The sequence below is a fragment of the Ipomoea nil genome, unplaced genomic scaffold (assembly GCF_001879475.1).
Source record: "Ipomoea nil cultivar Tokyo-kokei standard unplaced genomic scaffold, Asagao_1.1 scaffold3069, whole genome shotgun sequence".
Taxonomy (NCBI): Eukaryota; Viridiplantae; Streptophyta; class Magnoliopsida; order Solanales; family Convolvulaceae; genus Ipomoea; species Ipomoea nil.
The window spans coordinates 357,593-381,535 of NW_017619497.1; the positions used below are offsets into that span (position 1 = coordinate 357,593).

Consider the following 23,943-nt stretch of genomic DNA (forward strand, 5'->3'; position numbering starts at 1 on the left):
ATTTGATTATTTGACAAATTCGACAAAATTTTAACAAATTCAAATGTTTAACATTTTATATTTAATCAAAACACTATGTTCATAATTATAGAACTATATGTTCAGAATTTTTGAACTATATATTAATAAGAGTTAATACCATTTGAGGTCCTCTGAGTATAGTGGTTTTGCCACGTTTAGTCCTAAACTTTCAAATCGACCATTTGTGGTCCTTCGACTTTCAAATTTAACCATTCGTGGTCCAAGTTAACCACCAATGGTCCTTCAACTATTAAATTTTAACCAATCATGGTCCTTTCAAGAGGGCTACCACTGGTTAAATTTCGAAACTTGAAGGACCATGGGTGGTTAACTTGGACTACGAATGGTTAAATTTGAAACTCGAAGGACTACAAATGGTCAATTTGAAAGTTTAGGACTAAACGTGGCAAACTCACTATAATCGAAGGACCTCAAATGGTATTAACTCATATTAATAATTATGAAATTCTTTTGAATTGTGTCTACATTGCAAGGTGGACACATATCGACAGCATAATTTGTCAGGTTAATAGTACTAAAATAAAAAAAAATAAAAAAAAATAATAAAAAAAAGTCTTTGGACTTCTCAATACTTGCCCATATTGATGGGCAAGCAATTATATGTTTGTAAATGCCCCTCTTATATAGAGGAGTTTAAGAGCTCATCTTTCCAAACATTTTCAATGTGAAATCAAAATGATCTCACATCATTTACAAAGGGGAGCCACATTTGTCTTCTTCCTTTTTTTTTTTTCTTTTTTTTTTTTAAATTTTAAATTTATTTTGTATATAGTTTTTTTTTTTGGGATTATTACATTTGTTGTTGTTGTTGTTGTTATTATTATTATTATAGTTATTGTTATTGTTATTATTTTAATTTTATTTTTATTTTTTTATTATTACATTATTACATAGAATTTTTATTATACTTGAAGAATAATATTATCAATTATATTATTATATTATAGAATATAATATCATACATAATGTTACCAATTATGCAATATTACCAATTAATAGATTTTATTTAATTTCCATTTGACATTTACTTACCAAATAAGCTTTACTACAAAAGTTTGGGAGGGAAAATGAAATGGGATGATTTTGTTGTTTTTTTTTTTTTGAAAAGGGATGATTTTGTTTTTATATAATATATATATATATATATATATATATATATATATATATATATATATATATATATATATATATATATATATATATATATAGATTAATTATTACCCTAATACTTAATTTATAATTCTGATTTTAAAGTTCTTATTATTATTATTAACATTAACATTTGATTACTTTTATAAAAAAATGTAAATTCTAAATTTTGTATGAATAAATTTAAACTCTAATCCGACGCATTTCCTTATATGATTGTATAATTCATTGTATATACACATAATATTTATTAATATGTATATAGAAAAGTTCTATAATATAATTTCATTAATTATAATTTATATTGATAGATTTATAATTAAAAAATTAGATTTAAAAATTTAAAAAGTTGTATTTAAATTTTGCATGATTATTATAGTGCATAAGTGTATGTATGATTAGAAATATTCATGTTTTGTTAATTTAATAATTTCATTTCTTTAATTATATTTTATATTTTATTAATTTTAATTTAATTAAATTGTCACAAATATTTCTATGGAAGAAATCTTATATTTCTCAATTTCTTTAATTATATAAATTATAATTACCAAATATTGTGATAATTACCATAATAATTTCATTAATTATATTACTTATATTAATTATAATATTTTTAATAATCTCTTCCAAAATTTAAATACATTATCATAATAATCACACAAAATAATGAAAGAAAAATTATCAGAATAATTACTTTTAATAAAAATAAAGAAATTATATTAAAAATTAATTATATATTAAGGTAAGTATAATTTATTTCATGCCAATAATATTATACGTTAAGTATAAAAATATATATGTATATAAATTATCATAATAATTACACCGAAAAACGTAACAATATATAATTATTAGGTAATAATATTAATAATTAATTATTAATTATTAAGGTAAGTATAATTTATTTTGTACTAATAATATTATCCATTATATATATATATATATATATATATATATATATATATATATATATATATATATATATGTATGTATGTATGTATATAATTTTAATTTTATATTGATAACCATAGTCTATGTATATACTTTAAGAAAATATGTATTATTAAAGAAGGGATATAATTTAAAAAGTAAATTATTTATTAGATTACGTAATATAATTGTCTTACTAATTGATTCCATGCTACTATGTATAATTCATATATTTGAAAACTTTTTAAATCGAAATATCTATTAATTGCCTTAATAATTAAAATAATTGTTAGTCAATCAATATTCAATAGTACTAAAAGTATTATTTGAATTTTTATACATAAGATATAATATTATTAAATTGAAATAATTAAAAATAATGTGTCTATATTACAAAAGATTTTATAATAGTTATTTTTATTGCATAATAGAATTTGGCAATTATTAAACATTGTTTATGGTAATTATTGTATGACATTTAATACTAAAATTATTAGGTAGAATTTTTATAATTAAGGTATAATATTCTTAAGGTACAATATTGCTTATATATGGTTTACCCGTATTAACCATCACTATATTAAATTAATATATAATTCTTTTAATATAATATATTATTACATCTAAACATATGATTAATATTTATTCAATATTATTACAGAAGTATTACAATTATAAATTTTACTCCGTATTAAATTTTAAATGGCTTAGCATATCGAAGCAAACATGGTAAGTCAATAACATTATTTTACATTAGTAAAGTGATTTTATATCAATGAATGTCAGATAAAGAATAAAATCAAAATAATACTCTATTGGAAAAAAAGCCACAGTACTTAATCGGTTTTTTTCATTAAAAAAAAAAAATTAAATGGCAAGAAAAACGTCTTGGAGGGAGAGACAAACTACTCTCTTATTACAAAAAATGTACACTTTAAAGACGTAGAAATTGAATCGAAACAAAGTCCAACGCTTTGATATATTGACAACTAAAAAATGCTTTTAATTTCATTTTGGTTTTTATTGTATTCTTAGTATGATTCCCTCTATAAGTCTATATCTATTTACATATACACATAATTCGTCCCTCGATCACAAAACTTTATCATCTTCATGAGCAAGGAACTCTATTGTTTCCCGATCAATCTTTCTAGATCCGTATCTTCTCCACAAAAATAGACAAAAAAAAATATATCAACATTTTTTCTTATGAACCACTTTTGTTGTTTAAAAACCATAAAATATAAAAAAAACAAAAAAACAAAAAAAAAAAAACAAAACAAAACCCAAAAAGAAGAAAAAATAAAAGAAACTAAGATGATGAAAATCTCACCCATGCAAATCACATATCAACCTCAACTGTGGAAGATCACAGAATGATTAGAAGTCTATTGCTTCCCGATCAGTCTTTCTAGATTCGTATCTTCTCCACAAAAAATAGACAAAAATATATATATATATATCAACATTTTTTCTTACGAACCACTTTTGTTGTTTAAAAATCAGAAAATACAAAAATATAAAAACAAAACAAAACCCAAAAAGAAAAAAAATAAAAGAAACTAAGATAATGAAAACCTCACCCGTGCAAATCACGTATCAACCTCAACTGTGGAAGATCACAGGATGATTAGCAAAAATCAATGAAATAATTAACCTTAGTTGGGGTTGTGTATGGTCATATAAGGTGTATTTATACACAATGGATGAGATCAAAAGGGTTTAGTATTGCAAATCACATAAATATATATATATATATATATATATATATATATATATATATATATATATATATATATATATATATATATATATATATATATATATATATATATATATCAACATTTTTTCTTATGAACCACTTTTGTTGTTTAAAAACCATAAAATACAAAAAAATAAAAACAAAACAAAACCCAAAAAGAAGAAAAAATAAAAGAAACTAAGATGCAAATCACGTATCAACCTCAACTGTAGAGGATCACAAGATGATTAGCAAAAATCAATGAAATAATTAACCTTAGTTGGGGTTGTGTATGGTCATATAAGGTGTATTTATACACAATGGATGAGATCAAAAGGATTTAGTATTTCAAATCACGTAAAAAAATATATATATCAACATTTTTTCTTATGAACCACTTTTGTTGTTTAAAAACCATAAATCCAAAAAAATAAAAACAAAACAAAACCCAAAAAGAAGAAAAAATAAAAGAAACTAAGATGATGAAAACCTCACCAATGCAAATCACGTATCAACCTCAACTGTGGAAGATCACATGATGATTAGAAGTCTATTGCTTCTCGATCAGTCTTTCTAGATCTGTATCTTCTCCACAAAAATAGACAAAAAAAGAAAGAATATATCAACATTTTTTCTTACGAACCACTTTTGTTGTTTAAAAATCAGAAAATACAAAAAAATGAAAAAAAAACAAAACCCAAAAAAAAATAAAAAATAAAAGAAACTAAGATAATGAAAACCCCACCCGTGCAAATCACATATCAACCTCAACTGTGGAAGATCACAGGATGATTAGCAAAAATCAATGAAATAATTAATCTTAGTGGGGGTTGTGTATGGTCATATAAGGTGTATTTATACACAATGGATGAGATCAAAAGGGTTTAATATTGAAATTATAAAATGGTAAGAGATCTCAAGAAAGGTAAAATCTTTAATATTGTGAACCAAATTGTGAATAATATCACTCAAAAATATTTTTTAATGACAGCTTTGAATATTTGTTAACAAACGGAGCAATGCATTTACCAAATAAGTTAATTATTACTTAAATAATTATATATCTCTATTGAGGTTCACACGGACCAATATTTATTATTCTTTCCATGACTTGAATATATATGAATTTACATAAATACCCTTAAGTTTTGGGGGGAAAATTAGTTTGGAGGATTTTACTTTTATATATATATATATATATATATATATATATATAGATATATAGATATATAGATTTCATTGTGTCATTGACTCTAATTTTGTTTTTGTTTTTGTTTTTGTTTTTTCCAACTTAGAACTATTAGTTGTCAAATTTAAATGGTAAGACTAAATGTAGATACATCACTGTAGTCGGGACGAAAATTTATATTAATTTTATGATGTAGTATAATATTATTTTGTGATTAAATTATTTATTCAATATCTTAAGACAATATATCATTTGAATTGAAGTCAACCAAGCATTTTTAAAATAATGTAACAAATGGGCCCGCATGAGCAGCCCAATTGGTCATAGAAGTGAAGTTTAGAAAAAATGACCAGGATCGATTCTCACCAGCGGCAGTGTAGGAACAACCTCTCAAATCAAAATGAGGTCTAGCCTCTGTGGTTCAAGTGTTCAACCTTTTGAAAAGAATAATGTAGCAAATGGTTTAGTTTAAGTATCAATTAGTCTCTATGCTATTGTAAAATGAATAATGTAACAAATGGTTTAGTTTAAGTATCAATTAGTCTCTATGCTATTGTAAAATGAATAATGTAGCAAATGGTTTAGTTTAAGTATCAATTAGTCTCTATGCTATTGTAAAATATGGAATATGAAGCATTATTTAGTCCTTCTATCCTTGTACAATAAAATTGGTCATTTTAGTTTGGCACAAGTGTCAAATAGGCCCATCTATTATTGCGAAGTGCTCAATTTCCACCACGAACTAAATTAAGTGTCAAATAGAACCATCTACGAGTTAAATTTGTTCATCTAAACCCTATTTACCGGTAACCAACAAGTTACCGGTAAAAATAGGATGACATGGCAAACCTTGCTTACATGTGATATTTTTATTATTATTTTAAAGTAAAATCAAAAATTATTGTATGCTTCGTATAAAACTTCTCCGGTCTTGAGATCATCACCGTCGACCGGTGACCACGGACCACCGCTGGGTGCCATATTGCCGCCGCTAACCATTGTTGAACATCTTCTTCAATATGTATTTTCTATTCAAGACACAAATATTTTACCTTTTACTCTATTATTCATTAGCATTTTTTAATTATATGCAAATTTGAATATGGTAAAATAGAAACTCCAGCAAGTTTCTTGAATAAATATACATCAGAAATTAGTAAATCATAGAGAATTTATAGACCCAACGAGAAAAGGGATTGTAAGTGCCTTTGATGGGAAAATCAGCAATGCCAGAAGACTACAAGATTCTACCGTCGTGAACATGATTTTGCTCTCCAAGTTCACTTATCTCAACTCCATGACTGGTTGTAAATGCCCTCTCCAAAGTGAAACTCTACGCATCTTCGCCGCATAGCACCATTGCTGTGAGGCGACGACCGTTTTGTCTTCTCTAGACAGAAGAAGGCAGCTGTCGTGTAACCTTCTTCAGATCTGAAGAAGGTGACTGCCCCTTCGCCTTCTTTGGATGTGACCACCGCGTTGCTTTTTTCGAATAAAGAAGGCGGTGCCACCAAACTCCAGTGCCGGCATGATTCGAATTTGATGAAGAGATCGATGAGCTAGGAGATCATTGAGGAAGATGATGAGCAGAGACGGTTAAGGAAGATGATGATTTATTATTGACCATTTTTCCTTTTTTTTTTTAATAATTGAATTGGTAACCTCCAAAAAAAAAGTCAATTACCTGCAAAAAAAGCTAATTGAACAAATTTAGTAGGTAAGTGTGGTTAATTAACCTTTAATTTAGTTCATGGTGGAAATTGAGCACTTGACAATAGTACATGGGTCTATTTGACACTTCTCCCTTTTAGTTTCTATACTATTAAAAATAAAATAATTAAGTAAGATTATTAACATCAACACTCTTTCGATTTATCCCATCACATGATATTTGATAATGAAGATGATGATGTTGAGCTTGATGAGGAAGACGATGGTGATGAAGCATGGTGAAGATGAGAAATTGAGGGACTGTAGGGGCGTGCTGATACTTTCTGCAAGCTTGAAGAGTATAACATGGATGATTTGAAAGAAAATAAAGAGTGCCCCCTTGTGTCTATGGAATGAACCCTTTATATAGGTGTAGGCATGACCCTTCAGGAAAAATATTTTTTAATGAACACTTGATCCTGGCCTGAACACCGAACAGATGCACAAAATATATAGGGAGGTATATTCGGGGAATAATCCTTATCAGAGCTATTATTGCAAAATCAAATCATGAGTACAATGAGGCATATCTGCATCCCACACCTCTCGACCAGTATACGAGCAAGAAGCTCTAGCTAGAGAGTGAGCAATCACATCGGCTGTTATATTGTATTTTTTTAATACACTCTAATATATTCATAGTATATGTTTAACAATTATGTCAATTTTGATTGGGATGTGGTTCGAATCTAAGACCTTCCTTATGAAAGTCAATGAGTAAGTTACGAATAATAAATTGTTAACGAAATATTCTGTCACTAAAGTTTACAATAACGGAATGCATGAGTATTTAGAAAAAGTAAATGATATAATAGAGGATAAAGTAGGAAAACTAAAATCAAAATAATGGGAACAATTCATTTCAACAAACAATTACACAAATATTTTTTTATTCCCGTTATGCGCCTAACTTTATTTGCTCTTATTAGGTATTGTATTGTATATGTACACACACACATAATAGAGATCAAATGCGAAGGGGGTCTCCAGGTAAAATATGCAGCTTAATCATAACTATTGATCTGGCCAAAATCAACCGCCCAAAATGAACACTGATTCAAAAAAAAAAAATACGATGACAATATGGTAATTTTGCGTATTGTTGTAAAGCTTAAGGTGCGCAAGTTCTTTTTTTTTTTTTTTTTTTTTTTTTTTTTTTTTAAATTTTTAAGGCGCGTTATTGTTAAAACTTAAGATGTGTATTTTCAAAGTTAAAAGTGTGTCATTTTAACACTTAAGGTGCGCAATTTTAACACTTAAATTGTATCATTTTAACACTTAAGATGCATTATAACACTTAAAGTATATTATTTTAACACTTAACTTTTGTATTTCTAAGAAGCGCATTTTTTATTTATTTATTTATTTTTGTTTTATAATTTTCATTGATTTGAGCCGTTAATCTAGATTTGATCAACGGTTCAGATCTCATCGCATATTTCAATAAGTATTATATATTACATTTTATTTTATTTTATTTTATTTTATACAAATAATATCGTTATATTTACAATATATATATTGATATATTTGAGTGCAGCGACAAACAGCTACGCAGGGCGATAGCTGCATAGCCTGTCCCGGAATCTATTGAGAACCGGTGAACAAGAAGACCTGAGAGTTAACCTCCATATTATATTGATTATATTCCCAATTATACATATCAATTATCAAACCCTAACCCCCAAAATCCCCCATTTTAATTGGTTCTCCACTTCTACTGCGTTCAATTGGCGACGGGCGAAACTCTGACTCTCCGAGCGTTCGACTAGCGACGGGCGGCAGGCGGCGATCGGCATTGGCGATTGGCGATTGGCGACACACCTGCAGTGAGTTAATGACAGGTATGCCTTCTACTCTTATAGTTAGCGAGTAGTTTGATAGATAGTCAGACGCCCAGACAGTGTAGGTACGTAGGTCGCTACCCGGCGGTGCCTTTTGCGGCCTGCAGCTGCTGCTTCGGGCTACGACTTGCGGCTGTTGCTGCGGCCTGCGGTGGCTGCTGAGGGTTGCGGCCTGTGGTGGCAGCTGCGGGTTCTGATCTACGGCTACGATGAAGGCAAATTATTATGTGGAGTGTCTAAAAATGGCCAATTTACATACCGAATATTTACCATTTACCTACTAAATGTTCACAATTCAAATTGAACATTCAGAATGTAAATTGTGTACTTTAGACCCGGGTCCACCTAGTGGGTGGATTCGGGTCCATGGTGTAACTGTTGTAGGATGAAGCTTTGGTTCTTATTGTTATAATATCCAAATATTCAATGATAGATACTTAGATGTTAGTATGTTACCTTGTTTATGAATTGGTATAATATTCATAACTTCATAACTGTTGGGTTTTTGTATGAAGAAGTATGAACCTAGTTTTGTGGTTAACTGGTTATTGATTGATTTTAATTTTGTAATGTAATTCATAGATTTGTGGTGATATGCTTATATATTACTGTAGTTTTGTATTACTGTATTAGGTATATTTTTAATTCTTTTTACAAATACGTATGCCGTAAAAAGGCGCTCAAAGCCTATTTAGGACTTAATTTGAAGCCTTTTTAATGACCCTCATATTAAATACCCTTTTAAAAAAGCTTCATGCCAGGCCAGACCACTTGTAGGCTCAGGCTTGAGCCTAACAAAAAGCCTATATACAGGCTCAGGCCTTAGATTTCAATTTCTAAAGCCCGGCTCGGCCTAGCCTCTTTCCATCCCTACCATCATCCACATCCACATCCAAACTCGCTAAAGCATTATCGAAACTGAAAAACGGGGAAGCATTGAAATTGGGATCCGGTTAATCTCACTGGATTGGCAATACGATTCATATACACAGCATCTTAAGCAATTCTATCTACAAATATACAAGCTGTATTGTACACGAGTTCTTAAATCAACTACATCACTTCAATCAGTAAGATAAGTTAGTTAAAACGTCCTTTCTGTAAGGACTTTTGTTAAGTACAATATTATAACAGTAAAAGTGGCTTGCAGAAAGGTTATCATTCAATTGTAGCAAATTTTGTCTCTCTCACACACACAACCTATATTGGGTTCAGTTTTCAGATTTATATAGAAATATTCTTGAAACTGACTGATACATGCTCTGAGGAACAGAAATTCAATCCCAAAAAGGGTCCAAGGGAGTTTTGGGTCTCAAGCAAACCCAGTGTTTTATTCTTTTCCTGTTCCAACTATTATTCTTTCTTTCTTTTTCCTTATGTTTTCTTGCCCATGACGGGAGCACATAACACTAACTTATGCCAGTATTTCCATTTTGATTTTGATAAATTGGAAACTTTCATGTTGTTGATGGTTTAATTGGTATGGTTTTGTATTGGTTGTGTTCATTTAATTGTATTTGTTGGAAGCATCTATTTATTTGGTTATACAATGCTTATTATTACAACTTTTGTGTAAAATATTGAAAGATAAATTTTCAATTCTAGCTCTAGCTCAAGCTCAAAAAATAAAGCTCAGTTGAGCTTTGGCTTTTGACTATTTGAGCTTGGCTTAGCTCAATTACACTCCTATGCCTCATGTAACTTCCAAAAATCTCCTCACAGAAAGTGGTTAAACTTGACTCGAATACCAATGGATGAGGTGGTGGAGGAGGTGGAGAAGGTGAAGAAAGAGTTTGAGGAAACAAGCAAAAAAGCAGAGAATCACATCAATTCCATCCAAGATTACGGAAAAAATAAAGTAGGATTATCCTCAGCAACAGCAGAAGAGAAGAGTTCGCTCCCCAGACTGAATGGCCTTGCACAAGACAGTTTAAATCTGCTCCAATCACTCCAATTCAAGCTTGATCTCTTGGCACCACAGCTGCCCACTGATGATCAGGTCCAGGATGCCCAGTTTTTGGCAGAATCTTGGAAAAAGCTTATTCATAGGTATTCACATAGTTTTTTTTTTTTTTTTTTTTTTTTTTTTTGTTCTGATGACTTATTCGTAGAATTAGAAAACTGGGAATGAGATTGCTTGGAAGAAGAAGAATTCATTGCTAATTCATCAAAAGTTTGTGAAGAACTAATTGATAAAATCTGGAGAGTCTACATGTTTTTGGTTAATTGATAGATCCGAAGACTTAAAAAAGTTGGGAAATATAATTGCTGGGGACGCACTTATTGAGTTATTGCTAATTGACTGGACATATTATGAATACTTTTTATTTAGTTTAACAATTTGAATTTTGCATTTTTTTTGTTTTTGTTTTTTTTTTTTGTTTTTTTTGTTTTTCTCTTTGTTGTATTTTACAGATTACTAGGACAAGAATGTGGTGTTAAAGGCCAATCATTCTATTTCAATTAGAAAAGAAAAGGAAATGAAAAGTGGTTTAAAGGTTAATGAGTTGATTTTAAAAAATCCAGGGATATTGTGAACAAAGAAAATTGAATAAAATATTTTAATATTCAAAATTCTGGGTTACATGTCAAGTATCAATGCGGTGTTGGTACAAGTCTCTGAATGATCCTCTGATTCTTCAATTGGATGCCTTGAACACTCCACCATTGAAGGGCCTCCGGGTTTCAAGTGGCTTAATCTTCAAAGAAGGGCTTGTATATATAGCTTGTTCTTCTTGAAGGGCCTTCGGGTTCAAATGGCTTGATCTTCAATGGAGGTTTGGATCGACAGACATCAACATATGGAGGAGGAGGGGCTTTTACTTTCAGGATCACATTTTTATCGTGATCTCTGAGTTCTTTCTATGATTTTTCCTAGGATGTCTGTTTACATAGAAATGAGAGCTCCTATTTATAGCTGTAGGATAAAAGAGTTTTGATAAGCTCAAACTCTTTTGATATTATCTAAATTAGATAATATCAATATTATCCAAAATATTTTAAATATATTCAAATATATTAATATTGATAAATAATCAATATTTATCAAAATTTAAGTGTCTACAAATGCCCCCTCGAGACTTGCTTGTACACCACTTGAGAGCATATAACACTCGAAAGTATGTAGTGCAAGAAAGTCTCGACACTACAACTTAAAGATATAAGGCTGTTTCAACTCGTGCCAAGGAGCCTTGAAAGATATGAGGCCGTTTAAACTCGTGCCAAGGAGTCCGAATATAAGGCTGTTTAAACTCGTGCCAAGGAGTATCATTTAGCTTCCTCCGTTTCAAATTTCATACAGGGTTTGTCCCCATATCGGTTGAAAGTGCCTATGAAGAGATGAGAGGCAGAGCTGTCCCACTGGGCGTGCCAATTTGTGAACAAAGAAAATTGAATAAAATATTTTAATATTCAAAATTCTGGGTTACATGTCAAGTATCAATGCAGTGTTGGTACAAGTCTCTGAATGATCCTCTGATTCTTCAATTGGATGTCTTGAACACTCCACCATTGAAGGGCCTCCGGGTTTCAAGTGGCTTAATCTTCAAAGAAGGGCTTGTATATATAGCTTGTTCTTCTTGAAGGGCCTCCGGGTTCAAATGGCTTGATCTTCAATGGAGGTTTGGATCGATAGGCATCAACATATGGAGGAGGAGGGGCTTTTACTTTCAGGATCACATTTTTATCGTGATCTCTGAGTTCTTTCTATGATTTTTCCTAGGATGTCTGTTTACATAGAAATGAAAGCTCCTATTTATAGTTGTAGGATAAAAGTGTTTTGATAAGCTCAAACTCTTTTGATATTATTTAATTAAACAAATTAGATAATATCAATATTATCCAAAATATTTTAAATATATTCAAATATACTAATATTGATAAATTATCAATATTTATCAAAATTTAAGTGTCTACAGATATAACTGTGCTGTAAACCCATTATGTGATTGCTAAACTTGGTGAATAGTAACTCTTGTTTCCAGTTTTCAAAAACTGAAAATGCTAGTCACATTGAAGGTGACTCTCTCAAAGTGACTAGTGAATTGCATGGTATACAGTACCTATTGAAACTTGCTTTCGCATCCTGGATAGGAAACATGATCTGATGAAAAGTGTGTCTGGGCAATTAATAAATATTGGGTTCTCTTGTTATATTTTCTTCTAATGCTATAGAAGCTAGAATAGCATATGCAGGAAGATAAAAGAGTTATTTTATTTGTGTCATGCTTCTTCTAATGCTTACTTAACTTGATTTTTAAAACTTTTCTGAATTATTTAGCTTGAGGTTGAGTCTCAGAAATGCTAATTTGCAAGCCAAGGTTAATATGAGGAAAGCTGCACAAGAAGAGGTAATGCTTTTCTCTTATTTGCAGATTCAATATTATGGAGCTTAATAGCTTCCTTTTTTTTTTTTTTTTTTTGGAAAATAAATCGGATAGTTCTTGAATTTCCCTCCATGATCATTTCAGAATATTTTGGGTAGGTGATGCTACCTTTCTGTTTTTTTTCCTTTTATTTTTTGTGTGAGATGATGTCATTTATTTTCACTTGAGGCAATTTATTAGAGAAGTTTGTCTAACTAAACAAGATTACATTTAGAGAGAATTGCTTCTGGGAGGTGGAGGAGAATCAACCATTCGGAGGCGTAACCTACAGTATGTACTATGTATTATGCACTCTGCATTTTTAATATATATTCAGTACTCATATGGTCCTTATGTGGTTTTATGTAGTCTTACAATGATATTAGTTGAATTAACTGAATCATAATATGTGGATTATGTGTCAGGACAAAAGCTGGAATGACATCTGCAGCTGAAAGCATCACAGAGAGTCTGCGCCGCACTCGCCAGATGATGATTCAGGTTATTATCTTGTCCTTGGCTATTTTTCCTACTGAGATTATCCCTTTCATTTTTTTTTATGAAACATTTACCTAATTTTGTTTTGTGATTGTTATTTATGTTTCAGGAGGTTGAAAGAAGTGCAAGTACTCTCATGACTTTTGGTATATATCTTTCATTTCTATATAGGATCTCATTCTTCAGATAAGTTCTTGTCATTTGTTTGTCATTTGCATATCTTGCTTCATTTAGTGTAGTGGGCATTTTTCTTCTTAAGAACAGGGTAAAAAATTACAAATAAAAAAAGCAGAGGGGTGGGGAGGGAGGATTTTGTTACTCTATAAATTATAAAACAAAATAGTTAATAATGAAATTTAACTTCGTTAGTGAAGATTCAGATTTTTACCCTTTATCAGCCACAAAAATGACGGGCAATTAAAGGGGTGCCAATGTTGCGTTTTTAGGAAGGGAGATAGTGTAATAAATTTACAATGATATAATCCTTGTCCGATATTCTGCTCATTTGTCTAGTGCAATGAATGGGTATATATATCTGTTAGAGGAAGTCTTCCGAAGGAGTATGTGTGTGTGGTTTTTTTGGTCAGACATACTGGTACTATTGTCTACTGTTGAAAAGAAAATAAAGAAGTGCACATGAGAGAATGATTATTGCCATTGACACTATTAGCTTAGTTCAAGCAATGGTAAGTTGGACACGTTATAAATTGCATTATATTAAAAAATCTACTCTGTGCTGCTCAATGTGGATCCAGATGGTGCCATTTGCACCTATATTGAAGCTTTACTTTCTGGTATGATCTGAATTCAGATGTGACCAATGGAGTTCTAGAAAGATTTATGTATCTTTCTCTGTATTCAATTTTTTGTATTGACAAGTAAATCAAACATGATGTCAAATTTACACCTCAATGTTTTATGGGAGCAAAAGATTTTTGATTGGGTTAGATAACAACTCACATGGTTTGGGTACTGCAGAGGAATCAACAGGAGTATTGAGAAAAGCTGAAAGCGAATACAAGGGCCATCGCTCATTGCTGATGCGAACCCGAAACCTTCTCTCCACAATGCAACGTCAGGATGTTATTGATAGGTATACATGAGTAATCACTTTTACTTAATTAACTTCCGTTATCCATTCGAGTTTCTAAGTTGTGTTCTTATGTGCAGGGTGATACTTGTTGTTGGGTTTCTTCTTTTCGCATTGGCAGTTCTTTATGTTGTTTCAAAGCGTATTGGGCTACTCAAGTTACAGCGGAAGGTAATGGAAGCCGTAAAGAGTGGCATGGCGGGGCAAGTGGAGATTGTACCTAGGGCTGGAGGAGATGGTGCTAACATTGTCCAGATCCAACAGAATGCCGTTCCTATGTTGAATGTACCCTTGGAACAACATATGCATGATGAACTTTGAAGTTTCTTTTGCAAGGTACTAACATCCCTTTTGCAGAGCTGTATTGTAATGCCAAATCCATGCAATTTTCTTTTGATAAATGAAATCTCGTGTGATTTGTACATTGATAGGTATTCTGTTTGTAGCCCTGTCGTTCGATTTGATCAAATCCAATGCTGTGTCTAGCTGGAACTTGGAAGCAGTGACTGACAATGAAGATGGTAAAGTCAGTGGGTGGTGCCTGGTGGTTCTAATTTGTGCCTGGAATTTCTTGAGTAGTGGATTGCTCTATAGATGAAATGATGTGCGGATGTGATTAGTTTTGTATTTAGATAACAAAAGAAAGATTTGATATTGATTGTGTTTTTTCTTTGTTATTTGTTGGTGGATCTTTATTGTAAAATTGGGTTGAGTTATAGTGAATTAGTATACATCATTGTTTTACATTCAAAACTTATATCATCTTACAAGAGTATTCATTCATTTTATTTTAAGTACTGCTTACTCTTAGCAAAAATTGAATTACTTTTAGTAAAATGCTATATTCTCCAAAAAAATTTCTTAATATTTTTCTGTAATTTATAATTATTAGGTGTCATAAATTAGCTGTCAAAATAGAGAGCGCAATAGCTCAAACTCCTCCAAGATGATGTTGGTGAAAGTCAAACCCTCTCTTTGAGACTTGAGTGATGACTTTAAATCAAGTGATCTACCACTTAAGCTAGTCCCCTAAAACAATACAAAATAAAATTTTAGGAGAAATATGTAGCATAACTCTTACTTTTATTTCTCGGTCATGCTCATAAAATGTCCTTCGACTCTTAACTAATAAAATAATTATTCCGTTTTTTAGTTCCAAATGACAAGAAACCTAAGAGCAATTATGGAGTACATTACATGGACACTATCTCTCTATAAAATGATAAAATACATTATTTAAAATTATGATTAGTATTAAGCTTAACGAGGTTAATTAAATCTTTAAATTCTAATTTTTGCTCAGCACATGCAACACCTCTTCACTTAGCATCTATTTTTTTTTTTAAATAACACTTGTACCATATTTTGCTCACAAAATGAAATTTGATAGAATTTAAATTTACGTTATAAGATGTAATCAATAAGGGATAGAATAAAATTCGTATTCCATTATTTTGTTAGTTGAAAGAATATGTTTATAATTTTATTTCAATGTTCAGTTAATTAAAAAAATATTGAATTCTTAAAATTCTGCAAAAGTCTTCTTCTCTTAGAAAAATATTACTAGCTTAATATTCCTGTATCAACTAGCATGGGAAAAGTAAGGAAAAGAAGCCAACCAAGGACGAAATTAAAACAAATTATCAGAAGTAGGATTTGAACCCACACCTTCTCATGAAAACCAAAATTTGAGTCTGGCGTCTTAGACCACTCGGCCATCCTGACTTGTTGTTTGTTTTTGCTCAACTTATTCTTTATATATTTTGAACGAAAGCTTTTCTAATAATGGAAAACAAGTAGCCAGACTTTTTAAAGTAAATTGTCAGAAGTGGGATTTGAACCCACGCCCTCTCACGAAGACCAAACCTTGAGTCTGGCGCCTTAGACCACTCGGCCATCTTGACTTGTTGTTTATTTTTGCTCAACTTATTATTTATAGCTTTTCTAATAATGAAGAACAAGTACTAGACTTTAAATTACGGCTTTATCTACTATATTAATAAGAGCGCAAGAGAGTTAGGCCAATAATAGGTAGAAAAAATGGCAGTCAAATTTTTTAATCAAATGAATGGCTCAGATTGATCAGATTTTGATTTTTCTTTAAGATTTCATAATTTATCCTTAATGAATATGATTATCCGTTAACTTTTTCGTTAATTTCTGTTAGTTCACCGTTAACTTATTGATTTCAATAAGAAAGGTCTTAGGTTCGAACTCCATTCCAATCAAAGTCAAAGTTGACATAATTAGTACTCTATTTTACTCTTATTAAATTAAATAATAATTTAGTAGCTACAACAAAAAATAATACATATGCATTTCTTTAATTTAGAATTATGTGTCTACAATGTCTTTATTCAAAAAAAAAAAAAATTATCCATTATCAATAAATTAAATAAGAGAAATAATTTCATTAGTTATATTGTATTTATTTTTCTCCAATATAAAAATTCTTTACATTCAAATCCATCAATTGATTATATTCGTTACATTGTCCATACAATGTCTTTTTTTAAAAAAATTATTCATTATCAATAAATTAATTAAGAGAAATAATTTTATTAGTTATATTGTCTTTATATTTCTCCAATGTAAAAATTCTTTACATTCAAATTTATCAATGGATTATAGTCACTACATTGTCTATTATCTTTTTTTTTTTTGCACTATTTTTTAATTAAATATCAAAGTTATAATACAAAAAAGATGCCATGAAAAAATTAAAAAAAAAAAACATAATTAATAAAGCCAATGACATTAACTACTTGAGGGATTTGTTGACAAAGAGAGTATTCAAATCACACAACAAATTGAAGTGAGAACTACCTCGCAATGTCCTTGTTTGACAATCAACAGTTAGCGGTTAGCGTTAGCGGATTATATTAACGAATTTGATCAGCGAATTATATCAACGGTTGATAAAAAGATACTCCCTTCGTCCCTAATTGAATGTCTCATTAGCTTTTTGCACGTTTTTAATACAACATAACAACATAACAAATGTGACTAACTTTCCAATTTTGTCCCTCAAAAGTAGGTGTTATTTGTACAAAGTACAATTGTACTATTACCTCTAGAAATTTGAAAAGTCAAAGGGTAAATTGGAGAATGTAGAGTGATAGTTATGTTCAATTTTAGAAAGATGACAATATTTTGGGTCAAACTAAAAAGGAAAGTAAGACTGATAAAATGAGACGGAGGGAGTATTTAAAAAAATTAGCTGTTTAGATTAAAATGTAAAATAACCTAACAGGGCGTTTGGTTGGAGGGATTTTAAATTCCCTTCCCACCTAATTCCAAAGGCCATTAAATTCCGTAGTTTGGTTGGAGGGAATTGCAATTCCATGGAATTGCAATTCCCCCATTTTCATGGAATTAAAATCCCATGTCCCCCCTGGGATTTTAATTCCTGGGAAAAAAAGATAGTGATGAGTCAAAATTACCCCTTACTTTTTTAACCTAAAATTAATGTCTAACAACAATAATGGACATTTTTGACTTTATACTACTTATTCCCTTTCAATTTCCATGTATACCAAACATTGGAATTGAAATTCCCAGTGATTCTATTCCTGTCAACCAAACACTGGAATTTAAATTCCCACTTTATTCCCAGTAATTCAACTCCCATGAAATTACAATTCCTTTCCCACATAATTCCCCCTCCAACCAAACACCCTGTAAGGGTATACATAATAATAATAATAATAATAATAATAATAATAATAATAATAATAATAATAATAATAATAATAATAATAATAATAATTGTTTAAAAAATAAAAAAAATAAAATTAAGCCGATCATATTAACTACTTGGCAGATTTATTGACAAAAGAGTATTCAAATCACACAACAAATTGCATTCAAAAAAAAAAAATCACACAACAAATTAAAGTGGGAAACTATCTCGCAATGTCCTTGTTTGGCAATGAGCAGTTAGCTCTTCAATATTAGTATATATTTAATATTTTATGCCATAATTTTTATTTGCTCTCCCTTCTATCCCGTGTTTGGTTTCAACCATATCTATACAATTATTTTATTGACAATTATAATTAATCTTGACAATATTATCTTGCAATTGTAAACTTAAAATTGCCTATTTAAATACGCAAATTTAACATTCAATTATCTATGCATGAACAATTTCAATATAATCTTGCCTTGATATACTTTAAAGTACTTATTTAGAAAAAAAAAAAAAAACATTGGGCATTATCCCAATCGCGCAATGCGCGTAAAAAACTAGTAAATCAATAAGATTGAACCCTGATGGTGGAATATTGACTCATTGGGCAACAATAGTTGGAGAAAATATAAAACATATACTATCTGGTAATAGTTCTAACATTGTGAGGTAATATCCTAAATTCTGTTCATGTTAGTAACATTTTATGTTGAAATAATGAATAATATGGTGGTACCATCATCAAATTGTGTAGCTAATGTCATCTAGCTATATAAGCATATTTAATGACATCAATGATTTTACTTAATGTTCTATTTTTAATAATTAATACATGAATTAAATTGACTATTTTTATAATTTAGAGACTAAAGTAAACATTTCACAAGTTTAATATTTTGCTATACTAGCATAACAACATTTGATCTTACACCACTGTTATCCTTTTTAAATTTGATTTCACTGTGTCATTGACTCCAATTTTATTTTTGTTTTTCCTAATTTGCGCCCGTGCGATGCACGGAATGAATTTGTTGTAATATATTAAAGGGGGTGTATTCAATTATTACTTTCATAGAGTTTTAAAGACTTTTATGAACTTTAAAAGTTTGGAGGTATTCAATTCAAACTTATAAAGAGTCTTTAAAAGTTAGACGGTATTCAATCAAGATTTTTAAGGAGTCTGTATTCGATTAAGACTTTTAAAGAGTTTTTAAAACTCATGTGGTATTTAAAAAATTATGAACTTTTGTAGACTTTTTAATTTTAAGACTTTTGTAGACTTTTCATTCTCAAATATAAATAGTTGAAATCCAACCATCAATCTCAAAGATTTCAAAATTTTCTTTCTAACAACTTTGAACGTTTCTCTCTCTAATTAAACTCTATTTTTTCCTCTCTATTTAAAGTTTATAAACCTATCTAAAGTCAATAAAAAAAATTTTTCTTCATTATCCTATATTTTCCTCATATCTAAACTCTACTAATTTTTCTTTCTCTCCTAAACTTTACAATCTTCATCTAAAAATTCGAAATAAAATTACTTTTACTTCATTATTTCTTGTTTATATTGAATTTTATTTTTTCTATGAATTTTTTTATCCCTAACTTTTTCTAATTCTCCCTAAATACATGAATAAAGCAAATTTTTCATCGTCAAATTGTAGTATATGTTTCATAATATTCATATAAATACTTATATATTTTGATTTTTATTCTTTTTATGTTTATATTCGTAATATATATTTTTCCTTTTTTTTTAACAATAGGTTTCTACGAATAGCGAACTACTATTCGCAACAACAATTTTGGGTTGCAAACAGTAGCACCTTGTTGTTGTTCGCAGTCTCAAATTGCTATTGCAAATAATAGTACTTTGTGTGATTCCTAGCGATATACAAGTATAATTTTTTATATATATTATTAATATTAGATTTTTTTTTTTAATTTTATGCAACTTGTAATTATATTTTTAAATATTTTATTTGATCAATTCTTTTATTATAAATTTTATTGTTCAATATTTTTATGAATTTCTAATGAAATGATTTTTTTTTTGTTGATGTTTATTAATTATATATATATATATATATATATATATATATATATATATATATATATATATATATATATATATATATAAAGTAATTAGCACTTTTTTTTGAAGAATAAGTAATTAGCATAGAAATCTCATCATACTCTGAATAAAAATAATAATGTTGAGAATGTTGATATGGGTGAAGAACTATATAATAAGAAGAATTTTATGATATATTATAAATGTTTTGTAAGAAAATTATAAATGATCAGAATCAAAATCATTGAAAGTTTTTAAGGATGTATTCAATTTAGAATTTCAATGACTTTTAATTTGTAGACTTTTTAAAATAAAAAGTTGATAAAAGTCTATACATATTTTTTATATAAAATTTTATAGAGTCTTATAAAGTTTTGAATGACTCTATGAAAGCCAATCAAAGTTTATTAAAATCTATAATTTTAAAAGTCTTTAAAACTCTACAAAAGTCAATGATTGAATACGCCCCCTTAAGAATATTTGGATTGATATATAATTATTTAAATTAGAATATCAAATATTATATAGTGCAATTGAAAATATATATGTTTTGATGTTATCATTGCTTGAATTTGAGTAAATAATTGCTCAAATGAATAGCTAACGTGTAGATGTACGCATGCGGTGCTGTAACTTTGAAGATTTTATTTATCATTGTTTAGTATTTTTATAAATTAGGCAAACGTGCTCATTCTTTAGCAACTCCGTTATAGGAATGAATTGCTATCCTAATTCATTTATATGGAAAATATATTTTTTGTCTAGATATATAGCAATTTTGTCATTTAAAAGAACATAATATCACCGATTATATTTACACATTATTGAAACCTCATTGTATACGACATTGGTAGTAGCAACACAATCTTGTTGCAATAGTTTGAATATAGTGATCCTTTTATATTTTCAGTCAATTAGTAATATCATATTCATTTTCAACCAATTATTCTATTTTATTTTCTGTCCATTAGTCCATTAGAATATCAGATGTAGTGATATTTTTACCTAATTTTAGTTATATTTTTAATTGATGATGTAGAATATTATTATTCAAATATTTTCATTCTATTTTTAATTTACCTTTACTATTGTTTAAAATATGCGTTTACTATGGATGATGTAGAATATTATTATTGAAATATTTCCGTCCAATTTTTAATTAAAATGCAATGATCTGACCATTTTTTTTCACTTTAGTCAATTATGAATCATTTTTTATTTGTAGTCAATCCTTTTATATTTTCAGTCAATTAGTAATATCATATTCATTTTCGGCCAATTATTTTTTCTTTTTCAGTCAATGAGTCAATTAGAAATCAGATGTAGTGATATTTTTACATAATTTTCATTCCATTTTTAACTGATGATGTAGAATATTATTGCTCAAGTTTCTCCGCCCAAACTCATTGAACGCACCAGATGAGATTTAGATAAATACAGTGACAATTTCATAATTATCACAAACTTTACTATGCAAACGTGAACACTAAAATCCGCACTTCTTAGACTTTTTCAGGTTTGCACATTTAGTATTATAACTTTTTGCATATTTAGTATTAAAAGTTTGCACTTGCAAAAATGCGAAAGTACTTTGCAATTAGGGTTTCAATTTTAGAGTTTTATGACTGAGTTTTTAATTTCATTTGGTCCATTGGTTCACTTTTTACTGTTTAAGATATATCTTAGATTTAACATCTACCTTTTTCGTTGATTTTATAGAATTTACCAGGTTTGCATATTTAGTCGTTAAAGATTGTATATTTAAGTGTTAAAGTTTGCACAGTGGAGTTGATGATAATTACGAAACTGTCACCGCATTTTTTTTAATCTGATCAGATCCGTCGAATTTTTACAGATATAAGGTTGAGACTGGTTCTTATTTTTCTCCTATGGAAGTGTTCTCACATGATCCATAGACTTTTTTTAATCAAATTTTACGACTTTATAACTCAATATTCAATTTGTTATAATTTGTTGTGACCGTTGGCATGTTAACTCCTAACCGGTGAACTTGCAAATAATATTGTAACAATAGGATAAATATAAAATGCAATTACAGAGAATAGAGAATAGAGATAAGAAAATCCCACTTATTTAGTCAATCCCTTACATATATAATATAATAATAAAGGAAGGTAATACATATGATTGTTAGAAAACATACATCACCATGAATGATCATAACATTAATATTAATGTCCATATTTAAAATCTTTATAACACTCCCCTTAGATATTAAATAACCATAATCATGCCTCGTTAAAAACTTGTTGAAAAAACCTAGATAAGAAAATAGTACAAGATATATGTGCAATTATTTAAATATATTCATGCCTTGTTAAAACCACATACTATACTTGTGATGTTTAATTAATTTTGGAATAAAGGTCAAATAGGCCACTCAACTGCACACCAAATTGCAATTAGGCCATTCAACCAAAAAAGAATACAATTGAGTCATTGAACAACACAAAAATATGCAATTTAGCTCAAAATAACTTTTTTACCTGATGTTGCAAGTTACCGATTTTAAAATTAATTTTTAAAATAATTTTTAATAAATAAACAATTAAAATATTATAAAAATAAAAATAAAAATAAAATAAAATAAAATAAAACTGCCGGTCGGAGACGATTCGTCTCCGACCGGCTTCGTCTCCCTGGCCATGGAGACGAAGGTCTCTTCGTCTCCATGGCCGGAGACGAAGACCTTTGTCTCCATAGCTGGAGACGGAGGTTCGTCTCCAGCCATGGAGACGAAGCCGGTCGGAGACGATTCGGCCGAATCGTCTCCGGTCGGCAGTTTCTGTTTTATTTATTTTTTATTTTTTATTTATATTTTAATTAATTATTTATTAAATATTATTTTAAAAAATTAATTTTAAAATCGGTAACTTGCTACATCAGGTAAACAAGTTATTTTGGGCTAAATTGCATGTTTTTGTGTTGTTTAATGACTCAATTGCATTCTTTTTTAGTTCAATGGCCCAATTGCAATGTGTGTGCAGTTGAGTGACCTATTTGACCCTTATTCCATTAATTTTTTTTCTAGGGGATCTTACAGGGCGTTTGGTTGGAAGGAATGAATTAGAGGGAAAATGAATTGTAATTCGATGTAAAAAAGAATAAGGTGAGAATAAAGTAGGAATTCAAATTACGTTGTTTGGTGTTGGTACCGTTGGTAGAAAACACAAATAATAATCAAAAATAAGATTATTATTTTCTGGAAAGAAGGGAAGAAAAGATGAAGAAATTTGGCTAGTGTTTGGTGTTGGGTTTTTGCAAGAGTCAAGTGAGCACTATTTCCTTAAAACCTTATTTGTCACCTCCCAAAAGATGCTAGGAGCGTTGTGGCCTAGGCTTCCCAGGATAAAACTTGCTATGATTCAGTGTTTGAGCATTCAAACAAAGAATCCGGCGAGCAAGACGTGGTTATGAATACAGTATGGCTAAGAAGAGGAGTAGAAGCAAAATTTTGAGGCTGGAAAAACAATGTTTCGTGCAGTGTTCTTGCTGTTCTCACAGTGTGTAAAACTCTACTGTCTCGACATTAAAGTTGCCTTCCAACAGCTATAATAGCAGGCCACTACCTGGGAATTGAATTCAGAATTCAAAATT

The 23,943-nt window shown here is 29.4% G+C and overlaps 1 protein-coding gene, 1 long non-coding RNA gene and 1 other non-coding gene across 6 annotated transcripts in view; 1 reads left to right on the forward strand and 2 right to left on the reverse strand.

The window, feature by feature from the left end:
* LOC109165533 overlaps nt 1–23,943 on the reverse strand; it is a 33,577-nt gene that overhangs the window by 8,208 nt on the left and 1,426 nt on the right. Inside the window, exon 2 of the long non-coding RNA XR_002051559.1 lies at nt 9,880–10,017. This is a non-coding gene — a long non-coding RNA (uncharacterized LOC109165533). The remainder of the gene's footprint in view (nt 1–9,879; nt 10,018–23,943) is intronic.
* LOC109165532 lies at nt 8,431–15,306 on the forward strand. 4 transcript variants are annotated; one of them, XM_019314336.1, is made up of 9 exons: nt 8,431–8,608; nt 10,331–10,657; nt 12,888–12,957; nt 13,208–13,263; nt 13,398–13,473; nt 13,580–13,616; nt 14,449–14,563; nt 14,641–14,896; nt 14,992–15,306. In XM_019314336.1, the coding sequence occupies exons 2-8, from the start codon at nt 10,359–10,361 to the stop codon at nt 14,879–14,881; spliced, it is 894 nt and encodes a 297-aa protein (XP_019169881.1). In that variant the 5' UTR covers nt 8,431–8,608; nt 10,331–10,358; the 3' UTR covers nt 14,882–14,896; nt 14,992–15,306. The 4 variants fall into 4 exon arrangements, with proteins under 4 accessions (XP_019169881.1, XP_019169884.1, XP_019169880.1 ...); XM_019314339.1 differs by lacking the exon at nt 8,431–8,608 and having other exon boundaries at nt 10,278–10,657; nt 14,641–14,902; nt 15,016–15,306; XM_019314335.1 differs by lacking the exon at nt 8,431–8,608 and having other exon boundaries at nt 10,278–10,657.
* On the reverse strand, nt 16,381–16,464 carry TRNAL-CAA. The gene has a single exon. It is a non-coding gene; the product is annotated as a tRNA-Leu (tRNA).